Source organism: Galendromus occidentalis, unplaced genomic scaffold (assembly GCF_000255335.2).
Source record: "Galendromus occidentalis unplaced genomic scaffold, Mocc_1.1 scf7180000077480, whole genome shotgun sequence".
In the NCBI taxonomy this organism is placed as follows: Eukaryota; Metazoa; Arthropoda; class Arachnida; order Mesostigmata; family Phytoseiidae; genus Galendromus; species Galendromus occidentalis.
The window spans coordinates 403,306-422,217 of NW_003805468.1; the positions used below are offsets into that span (position 1 = coordinate 403,306).

Genomic DNA, 18,912 nt, shown 5'->3' on the forward strand with positions numbered 1-18,912 from the left:
GCTAATGGAGCTTTATCACATCAGAGATCACAGGACCGCATTCGAAGTTTGGCGTCAGAGGATCGGAGACGTCTCCGCGTCCAGCAGATAGACCCGAGAGGGATTTGAGAGAGCGATCATCCGTTTCAACGAATTGCTTCTGCTCATTCGCGAACTCCCAGAGAGGCTCTGCGATCAGCGCCCTCTGGCGGGACTCTAGCCCGGTACGCCCCAACTCGCCGCGATCCAACTCGCCGCAGGATCAAACTCGCCGCCGTAATCGACCACCTTAGAGCGACTGGTCCTCGGTTCATTCGTCTGAGTACCTCAACCTAATTGGAGCATAGTTTTCTCTGCACCCGGAAGAGAAATTATCAAATTAGCCGGAACAAAGGGAAGGAGCTTTCGGGAAGTTTTGCGGGATAGTGATCTCACGAAAGCTGGTGGCCCCGACAAGGGCCGTTTTCTTGCTCTCTGTTTGGGAGCAAAACACGAGAGACTTGAGCCTTACCGATCTCCTTTCTCGAGCAGGAGAACAGCCATGACGATCCATTTCCTACAGATAGCGAAGCGAAGATGACAGGACATGAGACTCGACTTGTCGTATTGGCTCGGCATTCAGTGAAATACTGTATGGTCTTTTAATTTAAAATCGCCCGAATATTCCGACTGATTTCGAATAAAAGATAAGCACAATGATGAAGCTCAATCATCATAGCTGTCTGCCGCTGCGTTTGCCGTGTGAGAGCAGGACGTCGCTTCAATCCCGAAGTTCTTGGCGATTCCGCGCAGATAAACGATCGACGTCCTCGAGTGGAACTGCCGGGTGCGATTGTCAGCGGCTACGTACTCATTGCGCTCGATTCAGACTCTTCGCCCAGACTCGGTTTGTCGGAAACTGCATTTGAACGGCTGTCGATGCAACTTGTTGAATGCTGTTGATTAGTTGAGCGGGAGTCTCTTGACTGTGGGTACGCGAGATGCTGAGGAATTCAGTGGAGAGGACAAGACGATGCGAACGAGTCTTGGACGTTCCACTGAACTGGCAGCGCCCGAAGTCGTAACTGTAATCCGCGCTCATACTGTCAAACACATGAAGCTGTCCATCGTGAGAAAAATTGTCACACCCACGTTGGGATTTCACAATTTTCGGAGAGTCGGACATCGTGCTGCAGGTCACTTGGGGCGCGAAAAAGTCCAAGCGAGAAAACGTGCACGCCGTTCCTACCTAACATATCGAAAGCAATATGCAAGCCGATGAGTGGTTCAGAGGTCAGCGCCTCTGCAACTTCTCGTGCGAATGTGCGTCGCAGCAATGACGCGCAACGCCGCGCGGTTTCGATTCCTTCTGACGGCCCGGGAGCAGATCTCCGGCCGCAATCAACCCGGAAGCCCAGAATGCTACAAGGCTCGCCGACCAGTCATGATCCTTGAGCACTCATACTAGTCCATGATTCGTCATGGGGAGCCCCACCTAATCGGTGATCAACTCCAGTCAGAGGGTCAGAAAGGTGTCGTTACGTCGCTCGTATAAAGATCCATCGACGATTGAATGCTGCTACCGAATGCTTTTGTTTCCGCTACTTCCGATGCCTCGACTCGGATGAAATCATCAAAGATCATCATCAATGTTGCCGTCCTGTGTCCTGTCTCTATGGCTTTCCTGGCTAATTCGAGAATTTCTATGCTCCTAAAACCATAAGATATTTAGACGAATCAGCCGAGGACCAGTCGCTCTGAAGTGGTCGCCCTCGGCGGCGAGTCGGGCCACGGCGAGTCGCCCGGGGCGAGTTGGGTCGCGGCGACTTAGGTCGCGGCGAGCTGGTCGCGGCGCGCTGCTCGCGGCGAGTTGGGGCGCTCCGACTCTTGGCAGATCATCGTTTCACGAATTCATTTGAGAGTGTGTTTTGCTTCTGGCTTTGTGTTTCCTCGGACGAGACGACGAACTCACCGAGCCAGTGAAACACTCATCCGCTGTGAGTCTTTTCTCTTCTATGCTCCGACTGAGGTGACGTTGCATGTATTGCTTACAGAAATCTGCTGTCGGCTCGTAACGATGACGGGAAGACTTAGGCTCAGCACACACCGCTGTCGTGCCAGATTCCCGCAGAAAGGCCCGGAGAGTCGATCTGTGGTCTCCTGTGGCTGCACCAGAATTTATTCTGTTGCTTCGCCTCAAAAGTTCCGTCCTCTATGTAATGGTGATTTCTGGTTTGCAGAGCTAAGTAGGTTGGCCGAGCTCCGTAAAAGCTCCGGGGACTCTCGTCCGGGTCGCTCTAGCTCTCACGAGGCTGTGGTCTTCTGAGGCGGGCTGTCCGGGTCTCGAAAACATTTGGATTCGACTCCTCAGAATTGCGAAAAATCCTCTTGCGCATTTAAATATTTCCTTGAATACTCTGTGCGCACTCCTCAACATCCAGAAATCGCCATCAGCATGGCTCCTTGATTCTATGGAGAGCTTTCTCACATTGGTCGGGCATCACGTTTCTCTGCGACGAACGTCCGATAAGTGAATTCGCGAACGGATTTGCTGTATCGACCCGCATTCTGCGAGACCTTTATTGCGACTCGGGGATGGGAGTCGGCCGAGACTCACGAGCCATCCAGCTGGAGGTCTCTCTTTTAAGGAAACGCTGGGTACTCGAGCGTCGGAGAGCGGTCATCATGGGGGCTCGCTGGGGCTCCCCACCCATTGATGATACTCTCATCGTGCTCGAGGGGATAAGTTTCCCGTGGGACGTCAGCTGCCCCCAAATCCTCGGCATGCAATGGTAATAATTGGGTCCGATTCCTTACAGGCTTCAAGGAAGCGGATCCTGATTACTTAGAGATCTCGTAGAAACCTTCGTCATGAGCTCTTCAGAAGAAGTATCTTGGATATCATGGTTCTGTGGTCTCCGAGGCAACGAGTTCTTCTGCGAGTGTGATGAGGATTACATCCAGGACAAATTCAACCTCACTGGTCTCAATGAGCAGGTGTGGATCGTATACTTGGGCTTCGCGATCAGAGCTATCGGTAGATATTCGCGCGTTGTTCGTTTCTCTCACTGCTCCCATTTCCATCGCAGGTACCTCACTACCGACAGGCGTTAGATATGATCCTGGATCTCGAGGCAGACGATGATATCGATGACAATCCCAATCAGAATGACCTAATTGAACAAGCGGCGGAGATGCTCTACGGCCTCATACACGCTCGTTACATCCTCACCAACAGGTATCGCTCCTTGATCATTCCATCCGAGGTGCCGTGTCGGCATACGCCTGCTTCCATTGTTTCTGATAATCTGACATTGATCTCAATAGTCCTCTCACGCCTCGGCATGGCGACTCCTCGGCTCGAGTGCTGAGCGTTGTATCTCATAGCTAGAGCCCATGGTTTTGGTGATGAATGCTTCAAAACTTGGGCTCTGCTCATAGCTTACTGAGCATAGATCTTGAGCGTGAACGTGATTTCATGGGAATCTCTGTTGTTCCAGGGGTATCGCTCAGATGCTTGAAAAGTACCAAAACGGAGACTTCGGCTACTGTCCACGTGTATATTGTGAGAACCAATCGCTGCTTCCAATCGGTAAGGGAACCAAGCCTCTGTTTTAATGAGCTATAGATCCTAGGGGTTCATGGAAATTCCGCGTTGAAGTCATCCAAGGATCTCTTGACCAGGAGTTCCGCGTTGATTCCAATCGGAGTTAAGCGGAATACCTCATTTCATGGATAGCGACTAGCGACTCCATGAAAATCTTATCCCATTCGATTCGATCAAGATTCGACTGTGTGCCCGTTCGAACTCGATAATGTCAAGTCGCAACCCTCCATTATATCTGCTCATTGTTCTATGCAGTCATGATTTTCTTGATATACAACAGCTCACAGTATTGTAGCAGACAGGGGATTCTCGTGGCGTGGAGGGAACCCAACCGTCGGATACCCCACAGAAAGCGGAATATCGGTAATTATGGAGCTGACCGAGTTGTCTCGTCTTCACAGGTCTTAGTGATGTACCAGGAGAATCTATGGTGAAGCTGTACTGTCCGAAATGCATGGATGTCTACAGTCCGAAGAGCACGCGACATCACCATTGCGACGGCGCTTATTTTGGAACTGGCTTCCCCCACATGCTGTTCATGGTCCACCCCGAATGTCGGCCTAAGCAGCCTGTGAAGCAATTCGTGCCCCGGCTCTACGGCTTCAAAATTCATCCGCTAGCTTATCAAATTCAGGGCAACTCGGGTAATACGTTCAAAGCGCCAGGGCGCTCGTTTGTCATCAATCCGGGAAAACGTTGATGCTTTGATTCTTCCTTGTCTGTCCATCATCGATATCGACTGGCCAATTTATTTGAGGACAACCACGAGACATTGTTGAAGTTACTGACCAGCTCGGGCGGCCCGCGACGGTAGCCGTATTCCGCTCAACTGAAAAAGAGAACGATGACACGACCACGACGAAATCATGATGTACATTATCACATCGGAGGAAGAACTACAAGCTGTCTAGGCGCCGTGTAGCCGACTTAGAAAACTGTTGGACGGTAAAACTAGAGTTCTCATCCGCGATTCCGGTGACTGCGTCACCTCAGCGTTCGGATATTTCGCTTGTGAGCCCGATGAAACGGGCCGACCGGAAGCCCTTGTTCGGGAATCGGGCTAGGGGAATGGTGGTGCAGGATAGTCAAACAGTTCGAAGGGAACGTTTGGTGAATTTTGTTGAATAACCCTAGGCATGAATGTAAAAAGTATGAGCGATGAGCGTTTGCCACACACCGAGGAAGAGAATAGTTCTCTGGAGAGAGATAATAAATTGATTGATGCGAGTCGTAAATCGTAACCCTCGCTGCGCGCCTGAGGAAGGCTGATCCGCGATCCTGGCACGACGGAACCCGTCGAAGAGCGGCGGAAGACGAATGAGGAATCCTCTTGCCGACCATACGATTTATAAGGATCGATGGCTCCCATTTTAAGATGAAACTTGCTAACGAAAACTGAACTTTTCGGGGCGGAGAATAAAAGCTCATGAGGAAGGATCTGGTTGGCTTCCTCCTTCTCTCAGTCTCGAAGCGACTGTCCATCGCTATTGGGATATGCGACCGTATGAATGTGGCACTCGGGATGAACTCTGAAAGGTTCCAGTTACGGGCTCCCTCAACTCAGGCTCAGTATCCAACGTACGAGCTTTCCTCGGATGAAATCTGAAGTGCCAATCTGCCCGTTCCTCATTGGGCCTCCAATATCCGAATATCTTGATTACAGAGTCTTGAGCCCTGCGGCGTCAGACCACTCAGAGGAGAAAATGAAACGACTTTCCGCGTCGGTCTTCGAGTACCTGTTCCGGTGAGGACACTCGCTACAAAAACGATTCCGATCCGCCGATCGCGGCGTGGTCGTTCGTACTCAGATTTCTGAATCCAAATAAGTTCTCATCGGGAATGGGGGCCCCTGGGGCCCAACGAGGAAACGGCGGCTAGAGAGAGAGCATTGCATGAAAAAGAGATCGCCTTTTGGTTGAGAGCCAGCCGCGTGCGCGATTATTGACGGCCGGCTGGTTCGTTTCCCTGAGCCGGGGCAACCTTGCCGTTCCATGCACACGGCATCAGGCAATTCCTCGACTTTTCCCCGAACCTGGTGTGGAATCGACAAATCCGTTCGCCCGTTGGGGTTGCCGGTGTCGTCGGTCCGCCTTTCTGTCGGCCTCTTCCCCGGGCTGGGGAAAATCATAATCAAACCTATGACTATGATTATAATCACAGATCGGATTTTTGTGACTATAATCATAACCTATGACTATGATTATAATCACAGATCGGATTTTTGTGATTATAATCATAACCATAATCATAATCACAGGCGTAATCATACCCGTAATCACAGTTTCTAGCACCACAGGGTACAGGATTATTCAATAATTAAACATAATGATGATTGAGATTGAAATCATAATTCATAATCATAATCACAGGCGTGACCATACCCGTAGTCACAGCTTCCAGCATCGCAAGATTCCGCGCAGACGAAAAAATTTCCCGGGCTTCGCGCTGAGCGAGCGGAAGGTCAACATCCAGGCGAGTGATCGCGACACGGCGACATCGACGCGGAGAGCCTTCGCCTGAGCCGCAGGAGGAGAAGGAGGGGGGATCAGGGCGAACCCATGCAAGAATCGAGATCCAGTATGCCGAAACCCCCCAGATACATACCTATCATCCTCAAAACCCGTGTCTTGACGGAAATCCTATGATTACGGGTATGATTACGGGAAAATCACAGGATTGCTGTGATTATGATTATGATTATGACTCTAATCATAATCATACTTGTGATTTTCAGATATCTGTGATTTAGACTATGATTTTAATCATAGTCATAGGTTTGATTATGATTTTCCCCAACTCAACTATGGGGGACGCTCCGACGCTGCGAGGGCTCCAAGAAGATCAAACGGCCGCCGGGTTTTGCGAGAAGTTTCGAGATGACGAAGGTTCTGCTCCTGGAACGACACCTTGATCCAACATATTTTGCGGGTCTTGGCCTGCTCATTGAACTCAAATGAACATGATTTCCCCACTCAACGATTTCAGGGCTCAATCATTCCCAGACGACTCTGGCCCCCGGTGACCGGAATCGCCATCCCTCGAAACTTCCGACTCCCGAAACCCCCATTTCGTAGCAGGACCCAGGTATCAATCCGCCCCTCTCTCGATGCATTGACCCCCCCCTCGGAGAACTCCTGGATCCACCCCTTCTCACAGCTCGCGTTCAACTGTGTGGAATTTATGAGATTCATGAGTGGAGATTTCATTTTCGTGGAGATTTATGACGCGTTCTCTTCATACGACTCAATTGTCAGCATGTTCATACTACGCAGCCCGAAATCTGCAGGAGGCGATCAATGATGAGCAATATGAAATATGACCCGAAGATCGGGGTCCTGCTCTGACTGAGATACAAGACATGAAGAACTTCGGTATTGGAGTCACGCGCGAATCTCAAAGTTTAGAGCGTCAGGCAGCTCTCATCTGAGTTCGTCTTACACGGTATCATATGCGGACCGGCTTTCGTTGCATTCGTCTCTGAGTTTCTCCCTCGACCAGGAGTTTCGTCGTCGTCGTTGTACCGTCTATTCGATGTATCTCCGGGAGATCTTGCAGGAGACGAGCCGGTCGCGTCCAGGGCTGCACCCTCAGTCCAAAATGATGCCCATCGATCGAAAAAATTCTCCGAGTCATCGGGTACGGTCACTCCTAACTCGCACTCACTGAATCATTTGGAACCCTTCGATGAAGGTTCGTGCGGATCTACCCCCGAGGAGAACTCTTCAAGCCCGCTCAAGAGGAGAAACCGCCCGCGAACCTTATGGTAGGTCTAGCCATCGGCGCTGGATCTGGTGGGCTACGGCTCCATTAGGTCGGAGTGAAGGAGATTTTGAGGGAGAAGAGTTCGATTTGAGCAAGATATTTCCAACCCAAGAGTCTGTCGCTCGCACTAAGATTTGGATTCCTTCACTGGCTCAATATCCGGCATGGTTTCTCCGGGCTTCAAGCATGATTTCCTTCACCTAGAACACGAACCGAATATCAGAATCTCCGAGAATGCACCAGAGTTTTCGTATTATCTCAGCGACATCTTGGCATTACTTTGGAGTGGAGAGAATGGGCACTGAGATTTATACCTCGAGAGCCTGCTCAGTCATACGATAACTACGTCCTATTCATAATCATACGGGATGTGGCAAAATCGATCAAATTGATCGAGATTTTGACAGACCGTTCAGATCGCAGAGGGAGTTTCCATGATTTCGTCTCGGAATCAAAGGCTAATGGAGCTTCTGTTGATCAGATCCGAGATCACTGGACCGCATTCAGAGTTCAGCGTCAGGGGATCCGAGACGTCTCCGCGTCCCGCGTATAATCATGCTCCTTCGTGCCGGCGTGTTCACGGTCTGTGATAGTGTCGCATGTACCGGCTCCTACTCCATAACCTGCGGTATGAAGAGGCTCACAACCTCAGGAGAGACTCGCTTTTTACAGATGGTCCCATTCACGAGTTTCGATTACGACTCTCAAGGTATTCTTCGGTTCGCTGGAGGATTCTATGGGGAAACCTTGATAGAGATTTTGGCTTCACTGAACATCACGTAAGGAGGCTGGGAGAGTTCTTCGCAGCCCCCCCCTATCATTGCGGAACAGAACTTCATCGAAGTCGATTTTCCAGTGCCGAATACCAGTACAACAAACGCGGGATTGGATATATCTTCCCTAACGGTACCGGAGACGGTCTTCTCAAAGATACAGCGAGCGGGGTAGGTCGGAACAGCTTGTAGGAATATGCGGTTTGGCCGCGAACTTCTCGTGGGACTCCTGAGGATTTTCTTGCAGCGAGTAGACGTACTCTGGGGCCCTCTTGGTCCCCATGAAACCCGACTCGTCGCAGGCATCAAATTCTCGCGGGGGGTTATACCCGTACAGGTGAGGAGGTCCACCCCGGATCATTCAAGTATGATCGAAGAAGCTCAAGAATCGAGCGACATTTAAGTTTATTCCCCCCAGCTGAAATGCGTGGCCGCCAGGAGGAGGATCGCACAGCAGAACATTTCTGGGATTCTTTCGATCCTACCATTCGAGGCGAGCGCTGTTTCATTTTCGATGGTCCTCAAAGCTAGACCAGGTCCTTCGGCTCTCACGGTCAGAGTTTCCAGGCATATGTACTCATCGCAATCACCATCCTCACGGTCGCCCTGATTCTACGGAAAATTTTGGGCTCCTCGTCATTTTCTCTCATGCATCTGACATCGTGGATTACGGCGAAAGGTGATTTTATTTATCCAACATCTGTTGATCGAAAAAAGGAACGAACATAATCTGTGTCCGAACATAATCACATGATTTGAGTCTTCTCGCTGAATGGATCATTTTCCAGGCATTTCCGCTGGGAGAGCCGAAAACTACAAAAATAAGTTCGCGTCTGCGATCTTGGTCTCGTCCTTTCTGTTTTTCAGCATTTTCATTCTAAATGTTTTTTCATCGGAAATGAGCGCAGCACTGACACTTCCCGAGGGCACTGCGAAAATCAGATCTTGGGCGGACCTGGCGAACAAATTCGAGACCACAAAAGTGTGGGCTTGGAGAGACACCGTCATAGAGTACATTATGCGGGTAAGTATCGAACAAGAGTCATTTGTTATGAATCATACATATTCCTACGACGCACCAATCGAATGACTCCGGAGCCCCATCCGTCGACTACATTTCCCGCTTGGTGAGCGAAAGCTGACTTCGCAGACATCGGCTAACAAGGACATACGGAAGGTTTTCAAAAGAACACAGAGAGACAAGTCCATGGTGAGCCCTTTCAATTTCTACTCGAGATCTCTCGCCGAGGACCTAGCCCGAGGGAAAGTTGTGTTCTTGTCTGAAAGCTCATCAGACCGACCGGGGGTAAGAGTCTCATTGTCGACTCAGTTCGATGGAAGCAAGCGAATTCTTGAAGCCCCGAGCATTTCAACGGAATAATTCTCCACAGCTGGCGCCCTTCTGTATGGAATTCATGAGCTTTGCGGAAATTTATGATGCCTTCACGTTCTATGACTCCATCATGAGCATGTACTACGCACCCCATATCTCACGGAGTCTACAGAAGACGATCAATGCTAAGCAAGTACTCATTTTGCGATCGATTTCAACAGTCACAGTCGCTCTCGCGCCTCCCATGAACTCATGAGTGATGAGCTCTTGCCATCCTAGATTGCAGAGATCGTTCGAGGCTCAGCTGTTTCAACGCCCACTCAAAGATCGTGGTCCTTCTCTGAGATACGAAGCTTGCCGGACTTCGATATCGAGGTCTCGTGCGAACACTCAAGTTCTCGACCTCAGAAAACTCTTATCCGTCTTCGTTCTTCACGGCATGATATGCGGATTGGCTCTCCTCGCTTTCGCATTCGAGTTCCCCATCTCGAGGAAGATACGCCTGCGCCGCTTCCCCGTCGCTTCACGGTTGTTCCCACAGAATTCCCGCGAGTCTGGAAAGTGCAGAACCGAGCCCGTGACGATGGGATCGAGCCGGAGTATACTTATGCATTCGTGATAATACCGATGGAAATCGGAGACATAATTTTATGCATGATATCTAGCTCTAGCGTGATACGTGCGTTTCCAGGATCGAGACGACTCGGCTGTAGCTCTGATCGGAACAATTCGTCGAAGTTATCGTCAATGAATATCTACGCAGGATCGATTACAAAGCCAAAGCTAGATCCAGCTCCGTGAGCTCTCGCGCATCATCGTCTGTCAAATCAGAGAAGCCTTGTGTGGAGTCGGTCTCGTCGGAAATCTCGAGGAGATCACGAGGGACGCATGCGGGTTCCGAATAGAGTGTTGTGAATCCAATTCGGGAATTCCTAATTGGTCGCTCCGATGGGCTCAAAGTCGAGTAGTAAAATTCGTCTCTATTTTCATCCGAGCTGGAGTTTATGGGGAATATTATCACGTCTTCCGGAATTTTTCCGTATGAAGGATATTCGAAATGCAAGATTCCCATCAGGCGAATCCCACCAAAGGACATGAACACAGGTTATCATTACTCGAGACAAGCTGCCGTGTTGCAACTCGAGCGAAGAGTCGACTCGAGCCGTGTCGGATTTTCGGAAGGCGGACTACGAGTCGGATCTTCGGAAGGCAGACGACGAGGCTGATCTTGGCCGTCGAGAAATCCCCCTACGGCATCTGACTCCTTCTCGCGTCCGGAGCTTCACGGAACCCATCCCACGCTGCGCACAAGCTTTTAGAGAGCCACGGTCGCGAACGACCAGGGTGGGACGCTCCCGGATCCGGAGTTCGAGAATTGTTGAGTGTCTCGGAGAATCACAGGGGCCCCCAATATCAGTGCTCGGCTGCAGTCTCGATTTCAGGGAGCGCGAAGCTGAGTGAGCTCCCCGCATTCAATTAGGGACTAGAATGCTTTCCGGCCCATTGATACACTTCGTGAGGGACCCACCAGCCACCAGCTCGGTACTCCCCCGTCTCTTGGAGCACGGGTGAAACGCGGTTCTTCCAGGAACGGAGTCAGCGGTGGAACCCGTTGACTCCGACTCAGCGAGCGGACAGACGAATCAATAGGGGGCCGCGATACGGCGGAAGATTACCAATGGAGCCGATAGATCTCAATATACCCAATCGCCAGCTGCGCTTCGTAGAACAGGCTGCGGAACCGTCGGTCTCCGCGGCTCACAGCCCGCTCCAAAGAGATACAGACAACGAAATGTGTCTCATAGTGTTCCAGTAGGTCCCAATGACCCGCTACGGATTCTCTCTACGGTTCGAGGTTGGAGAGACGCGGGTTCTCAATGATAAACCCAGCGAGAGGGGGTTGCTACGAAAACCGAATCGCTAACGCCGGCCGTCGCATTTCTCGGTGGATCTCGGTGCCTTCCTCGTTTAGGGTGATCTCTCAGTCAAATGCTTCCCGCAAAGCTATCGACGACTCCCGCGACTCTGCCTTGCGCACCTATCAGAACATCGATCCCTGCGAAACGGGTATCGACCACAAGAACCGTACCGGAAGCTTCCACCTTCATCGAGTATTTCACCTCAAGAAACTCCGTATGGCTCGTTCTCCTGACGATTGACTTGGCTGTGTCTGTGCTAATCTACGCTTGCATCAGCGGACCGAGATCGAATATTCAGCAGCACGGTGATATCATCTTGACGGTATTCGCGCTCACGATCATCTGTTTCTTATTGGTGAAAACACTTGAATATCTTCTGCTCTTCAGCTTCGATCGACTGAGCGCTGCGCGTTCAGCACAAAGGGTTTGTTTCGTGCTCGCAGCGATCGCGTTCGGTGTCTCCGCGGCCATCACGCTCCGTATCCGGCATGTTCCGCCGCTAGTTGCGCAAATCTACTGGGGTCTTCCTCCGCTTGTCGTTCTCTTTCTTCTACAGCTATGCTTGAAAATCCACGAAATGACAAGAAACTCCGAGAAAGTTCGTCTCAAATGCGCAAACATTCAGTTTGTTTGAGATGACGAGCCGGGAATTCGCTCGTGAATCCAGCCCGACCCATTCCTTCGATACGGACGACTCTCTGTGATTCATTATTCGTCTTGTTGAATTCTCCAGTTCATCTGTAAAAATAAATGCTGCTCCAGTTTTCGTGACTCCGACTTCTTTGTCTGGGAATTTCTATAGGCACTCGTGCCTCATGACATTTCGACTTCGAGCTGATGGAATCGACAGTTAAGGGGTCACTGAGGCACGAATGATTCCGACGCGGTCGCTCGACTCTCGATATTGTCATTAGGAAGACTCAAACTCAATATCACGGAACCCTGGCGCTCGCTCGCGGGATAGTCGTAACAGGATGATGTCGGTGTTTCTGGCGCTTTTCCGTAGATAGTTTATTTGCGATCAAGCGAAACGCTGAGGCTCAGCATGCCCGTCGCTCAAAATCCATCGAACAAGCATTCGCATTTACTGTTGTGTCATTCCTGTGTCGGTCGACATCGATCGCGGTTCGACATGACCTCAGTGAACTGCATACTAGTAGTTATAGCGTTTTGTCTCTCGAAAGAATTCGTTCTTGGCTATCACGATGAAGCAAATCGTGACGGCGGCGGCTGCCGTGGCTACATGGAAAAGGTTCGTATGCGGGAGAACTCCCAGACCATAAAGAGGACTCCGGTTACATGCCGAACGGATATAATCCATCCCCGTCGAAGGAGCTGTGTTCCGGTAGTATCGTCAGTATTTTGAATCGCAGTGTCAACCAAACCATCATCGATGTTGCGCCGGTCTACACTGCGTCTACCAAAGATGTTACTGGTCGGGCTATCGCAGTGATTTGAGAGAGTACACTCTCAAGTACATGGAAGCCGAGCGGAGGAAGATGGCTGCCAAAAAGTACGCCGAGCAAATGGCTCGACAATTCAACGAGACACAGTATCCGTCGCATGGGAACGATCCGTACGCGCCGAAGAAGAAGGACGACCGCGAGGGCGAGAAGAAAGAGGGTGGCTATGGCTTCTTGTATCTGCAGGATACACGGGATCCGAGGGTTTTGCAAGCTGCTCCTCTCCCTCTAGATTACCAGGGAGATAATAGGAGACAGGGCTATCCGGAAGATCGACGACAGAGCAAAAATTGGAATATGGAGTGGAATCGTGATCAATGGAGTGATAAAGATTGGAACGCAAGACCCGTCGTCGACGCCCCGTGGTTCTACCCAGACGGTCGACCGTCTCAAGTGAAGATGATCCTGCGAGGCCAAACCCCACCACCGAAGTATTGGACAGACGCCCCGAAAATACCCCTGTCCGCGTGGTGACTCCGGTGATTAACGTCCGTCGTGTAAATTTAGAAGAAGCGCATGGCATGAATGGGGATGAGCTCCGGCGAAGTCTCCGCCAATCCATATATGCATAATAATAAATGTTACCTCGAGACCGTGAATCCCTCGCTCCTTGGAGGTATCGAGCTGAATTGAAATTCGGCTCCTCCGAATCGCGGGAGCGGCTGAGTATTCAAACCCAAAGTTGTTCGCGGGAGAAGAGAGGGAGACTGGACCGATCTGCTGGGAATCGCCCTTGAGATGGAAGGGATCTGGTCCTGTGATACAGTTTCGTAGGATCGTATGGATCAAAGACCATGAACCATGAGGTCGAGCTAGATTTGGATCAGAGGATGGAAAGTCTTTCTTGAGCCGTCCGTCATTCGAACTGAGTCCACGAGTACAAGCTACCAAGCATTCAGTGAGGGCTCATACGACTCGTACCACGCCAGGTTATTTTGAACCCGAGGGTCTTCATGTCTTCTTAAGCCCTTCGCCGCTGCTACATATATCGGATTTACTACTTGAGGGCATCAAATTTTATTTCCGAGCTCAGGTCGAAGAGGCCTACGGTTCCGATTCGCCGCATGAACTTGCGCTCGAAACAACGGCTCTGATTTTCCCGAGCCGTTTCCCCTCGTCTCCTCCAGACCCACTTCAGGAAACCTCAGGGGCGCAAGTCTGAGATTGTACCGCAACTTCCGACAATCAGAGGCGTTTCCTGAAAATTGAAGGCGATCCCGCGAAGTTTTCCGAGCCGAAGAGAGCTCTCTGACACCCCAACATTGCTTGAGCTCAACCACAAGTTCGGGGGCACGTCCGGATCAGGATGCGCCGCCAGGCTTCCAATCGCGAAGCACCTTCGTTATCGGGCCCAGTTTCATTAGCGAGCCGCGGAATCGGAGGAAACTCTTCCGCGATCTACCGGATATTTCGAGGGAGTCTCGGGGTTTCCCGCGAGCTTCGACTTTCTCACAGCGGTACAATGCGATTCCGACTGCGACTTCGCATCCCTAGCTACACCCTATCGCCCCATCCCAGAGGCTCAGTTTTTTCCAGTCTTCGTTCCGACTTAAGCTCCGCGGAAGTACGGTGGGCAGTTCCTAATGACGATCGAAGTCTGCAGACGATCCTCAGCTTCCGGGAGAGATTATACAATATTATAGATGGCTGCAACTTTTGAACCGTCGACTTCCAATACGGCACGATGTCAAGGCGTTCACTTGGATCTGCCCAGATATGTGGACCGCTCCAACTATCAATTCCTCCTGTCACTCCTCACATCGGAGCACCATGACCTGCTTGCCGCTGATGGGTAGAGGTTCTGCTTCACAAGTCTCGAAGTTTCATCACTTGGCCATCGGAAACCGAGGGAATTCGACGATGCTCATGATGAACATAGATACCGTCTTGAGTCTCGACCTGTTTTCCTCTTCCGAAATCGGTGGGTGAGTAGCCCTCCCCCGTCCCCGAGAACGGAAGAAGTACGCGCGCAGGGATCCATGCTATCGTGGAAACCTCCGAGTCTGATTTGAGGTTTAGTCGTCCTGCGCTGAGTTCCCCGGGGACGCCCGTGGAAGACGCGAGAGATATTCATGAATTGAAAATAAATATGATCGATGAGGAGCGCTGGCTAATCAAAGTGCTCAGCTCTCATTTTCGCGAGGGAGCGTTTTCTTGGGGACCGCCTCCATGGAACCGGAATGAAGAATTGCGACCCTGCCCATGAGATCGATTTCAAGGGAGTCACTCGTATTCGATCAATGTAAAATATCGCTCAACTTTTACTGCGGTCAGCGAACCCGATATGGAGTGCTTTTGAAGTTTGTGGCGAGCGTAAAGGCGCGATCGGCGAGAAAATGTTCTTCCAGAAAAAAACTCAGAATACATCTGGACGGCAGTGATTCGCCGCTCTGGCAACGTTCTCCGGAATCATTCGGTCTGTCGAGTGTTTGTCTGTTGTACGCCAGATAAAAGCGAGTCTAGGCAGGGCCGAGTACAAGTCCTTGTGCTTCAGAGCCGAGAACCTCTTGCGGTACGTGTCTCCTTCGTAATCGCGTTTCTCGACCAAGTGACTCAAGGAGCAGTTCCCGTTGCCGAAACGATGCTGCTACCGGTTATGAGAGCGCTATTTTGTGCGACCTTTTTGCTTAAGTCGTCAGGCGCACATCCGTGGACAATGAAGGCAGACCAGTTACAGGGTTGCTACGATTTCATCATAGGTGAGTTTGATCGGAATTCGATTCACTAACTCCCCCTGTCTCCCGTCACGAATGCATTGAATTCAAAGCTGCGAACACGTCTTGGAAGGGAGTCAGCGGAAGTTCGCAGAACTTAGCTGACTGGCGCGGCTAACATGAAGTTGCGTCCTTCACCGGTCGCGACAGGAAACCTTCGAATAGTCACGTCGTTAGACAAGGCTCCTCTCGTATGCAGCATTCAAGCGATTTCTGTAGTCATACAGGAAGTCCTCAGGAAATTCGAGTGTTCGCTAGAATTGGATTTCCTCGCGGCCGTCACTGGAGCCAAGAGCGGATCGCGCACAATTTTTGAAGATCATTTATTTTTTCTTCCCAAAGTCGGAGCGGGATCGGCAGGATGCCGGTTGGCGGAAAAGCTTTCGTCGCACGCTGATCTGGAAGTCTTGCTGTTGGAAGCCGGGAAGAGCCCTCCGGATTTCACGGCTATACCTTTGATGACGAGACTGTCTTTCGAGACAGACGTTGTTTGGAGATACCGGGTGGAACCAATGGAAAATGCTTTTAAAAACAAGGCGGGCCAGGTGAGACTCGGATTCTAGGATAATGGAGAGCCCTTCGACGAAAATCATTTCGCTCACAATCCGAGTGGCTATTCAAACCGGCCGTATGGGGGGCTTATTTCAACACTCGTAATCCACAGCCTCAATCGTTCATCGGCGGAAGAGTTCTCGGTGGCGGGAGCACCATCAATCTGATGAACTACGAACGAGGGGATCTCACAGACTACGATCGATGGGAGAGCGAATTTGGTGCAACTGGTTGGAATGGTCGGTCAATGTTCGACTCCTTCATACGAGATGAAAACAATTTGGACTACAGTATATCTGGTAAGGACGAGCGATATTCAGCTCCGAACGCATCCCTTGCCTGGAGATGGCCTCGAGTTGCTCCCGTTATTTCCGCAGGTAAAGACCACGGCAGGAAAGGGGACCTGAAAGTCTCATCATCCTATGACACAAACATCCTGAAAGCTTTCTTCAGTGCTGCTCAACAGCAGGGTTACGAGGTTCGGGACACAGGCAATGGCTCAACCGAAGGTGCGGAGGAATAAGTATCAAGATTCGAGATCCTAGATGCAGATAACCTGCTCAATCCAGCTATCAGGACGAACCATGTTGGATATTCCTCGAGAGAGAAGCCAAGAAAATGTATTGAACATTCTGCAGGCGTGTACCGTATGCAGGCGACCATAGACGAAAACGGACGCCGATCCTCGTCGTACACTGCATTCATCGAGAAGCACTGGGGTCGACGAAAGAATCTTCACATACTCACGCAAGCGATCGCAACTCGAGTCCTCTTTGTCCGCGGAGAAACGTACGCGGTCGTCCTATTCAAATTATGATTCATTAGGTATTGTCATTATTAGGGCCCGGATTTCTATGCATTTTCATACAAACGCATACTGCATATATCCGCATATATTCGCATATATTCGCATATATTCGCATATATTCGCATATATTCGCATATATTCGCATATATTCGCATATATTCGCATATATTCGCATATATTCGCATGTATTCGCATATATCCGCATGGATATCGCATATATTCGCATGGATTGCGCATATATCCGCATATTCATGCGCATATTTACGCGCATACTTATGGGCATGTTTCGCATGTTTTCACGCATATTTTTACGCATAGAAATCCGGGCCCTAGTCATTATCATTCGGGAGGGGGGGGGAGGAACCGATTAGAAGAGTGCAGGGAGCTGCTCGGACAGAGGCAGAGTTTTCCAGGAATGAAACCGTAGCGAAAGGTTTGGAGCTTCTTCACGACAATCGATCGAGGAGGGTTTGCGCGCGGAAGGAGATCATCCTGTCGGCCGGTGCTATTGAAACCCCTCACCTCCTCATGGTCAGCGGCATCGGACCGAAGGAGCACCTCGAACAAATGGAGGTAAAATTAGATGTTGGGCTTTGTAGATCAAATCGCCCCCGAGTTCCGAAGGCTGGGATCAATGGCCAAATATTTCCTTCCCGGGAGCGATGATAATTTCAGTAGTATTCTTCTAGATCAAAGTTCTCGCCGACCTTCCAGTTGGACGGAATCTCCAAAATCACGTAGCTGTGGGAGGTATTGAAGCCATTATCAACTCGACGTCGAGTTACGAGATCCCAAGCCTTAACGATCTACGTTCTCTCAGAGAATGGTACAAATTCGGTCAGGGCCCCTTCACCTCTCCGTTCGGAACACATCTCGGAGTGGGATTTTTCAAAATGAACAAAAGTGATACGACTCCGGACATTGAAATTATGTTGCAAGGTGTCAGCGACGATACACCGTGTGACTCACAGGTACTTATGCTTCCGAAAGAAAGCAAGGCCGTGTGCTGGTCTTAAGACTGGCGGGAGATACTTCTTCGGACGAAGAGTTCTGAAAATCCGTGAATTCCAGCAAACGACGCGATTCAACGCAACTTTCAGCTCTCTCGCTATTTTGATGCATCCGAAATCGAGAGGATCCGTCGAGCTGCGGAGTAGGGACGCTCTCAGTCCTCCCCGTCTCAGACTGAACTATTTCGATCACGAGGACGATCTAGAAATTCTGGCACAGGGTGAGACTTTCCGGCTCGGATGCCTCGATTGGTGGGAGCTCATCCCTTATACGTTGTGGGTATCGAACTCACAGGACCCTTCACTTGAGCAGGAGCGAAGTTTTCATACGACCTCCTCCTTTCGGAGGCGTTCCGGTCCATCGGAGTGACACCGAAGCAGCCAGTGCTCGAAGATTGCGCAGATAAGGAATTCAACTCATTGGAGTACTGGAAGTGTGCTGTCGCGATTAACACGGTGTCTATGGGACACCCGGTGGGAACGTGTCGGATGGGCTCCGCAAGTCGCCAAGACACCGTCGTAGACCCCGACCTGAGGTAAGACATTACGCCCCCCCCCCCACCTCCTTCCAGCTTCATTGTCGATGAATTATGGAGCAGATGAATAATATCTTAATTCTGAGCTCGGACAAGATTCTTGCACGATGTTTATCTTCCATATCGATTTTCCCTCTATCTTGAACTAATCTTCGGAGCATCCCCTCTCTCCAGGGTGAAGAATGTTAAGAACCTGAGGATTGCTGACTGCTCGATCATGCCAACATTGAACACCGGACACACGAACGCGCCAGCTATCGCGATCGGGGCCCGAGCGGGGGATATAATTTTAAGGGATTACAAATGAGCTTGTGGAGTTGCTTCATTTGTGAATATTCTGCGTGACTGAACCGTGAGGACCATACAATAAGATGCCGGCGGATTTTTCAATGAAAAAAGATTGGGGAAATGTTATAAATCATAAAGGGTCTCCTCTGAAAAGGCTGGTCTGCTATCCTGTCATTCAAAATCGCCATT

At 50.5% G+C, this 18,912-nt stretch overlaps 2 protein-coding genes across 2 annotated transcripts; both read left to right on the plus strand.

The window, feature by feature from the left end:
* The first annotated feature begins 1,805 nt into the window (after positions 1–1,805).
* On the plus strand, positions 1,806–5,002 carry LOC100908375 (casein kinase II subunit beta). Its single transcript, XM_003745225.2, has 5 exons — positions 1,806–1,955; positions 2,778–2,955; positions 3,048–3,196; positions 3,459–3,550; positions 3,967–5,002. The coding sequence occupies exons 2-5, from the start codon at positions 2,830–2,832 to the stop codon at positions 4,263–4,265; spliced, it is 666 nt and encodes a 221-aa protein (XP_003745273.1). The 5' UTR covers positions 1,806–1,955; positions 2,778–2,829; the 3' UTR covers positions 4,266–5,002.
* A 10,469-nt stretch (positions 5,003–15,471) lies between these two features.
* Positions 15,472–18,742, plus strand: LOC100903426 (glucose dehydrogenase [FAD, quinone]-like). Its single transcript, XM_029112013.1, has 10 exons — positions 15,472–15,514; positions 15,872–16,074; positions 16,194–16,380; positions 16,459–16,590; positions 16,720–16,870; positions 17,303–17,462; positions 17,579–17,860; positions 17,961–18,120; positions 18,213–18,435; positions 18,610–18,742. The coding sequence occupies exons 1-10, from the start codon at positions 15,472–15,474 to the stop codon at positions 18,740–18,742; spliced, it is 1,674 nt and encodes a 557-aa protein (XP_028967846.1).
* Positions 18,743–18,912: the final 170 nt, after the last annotated feature.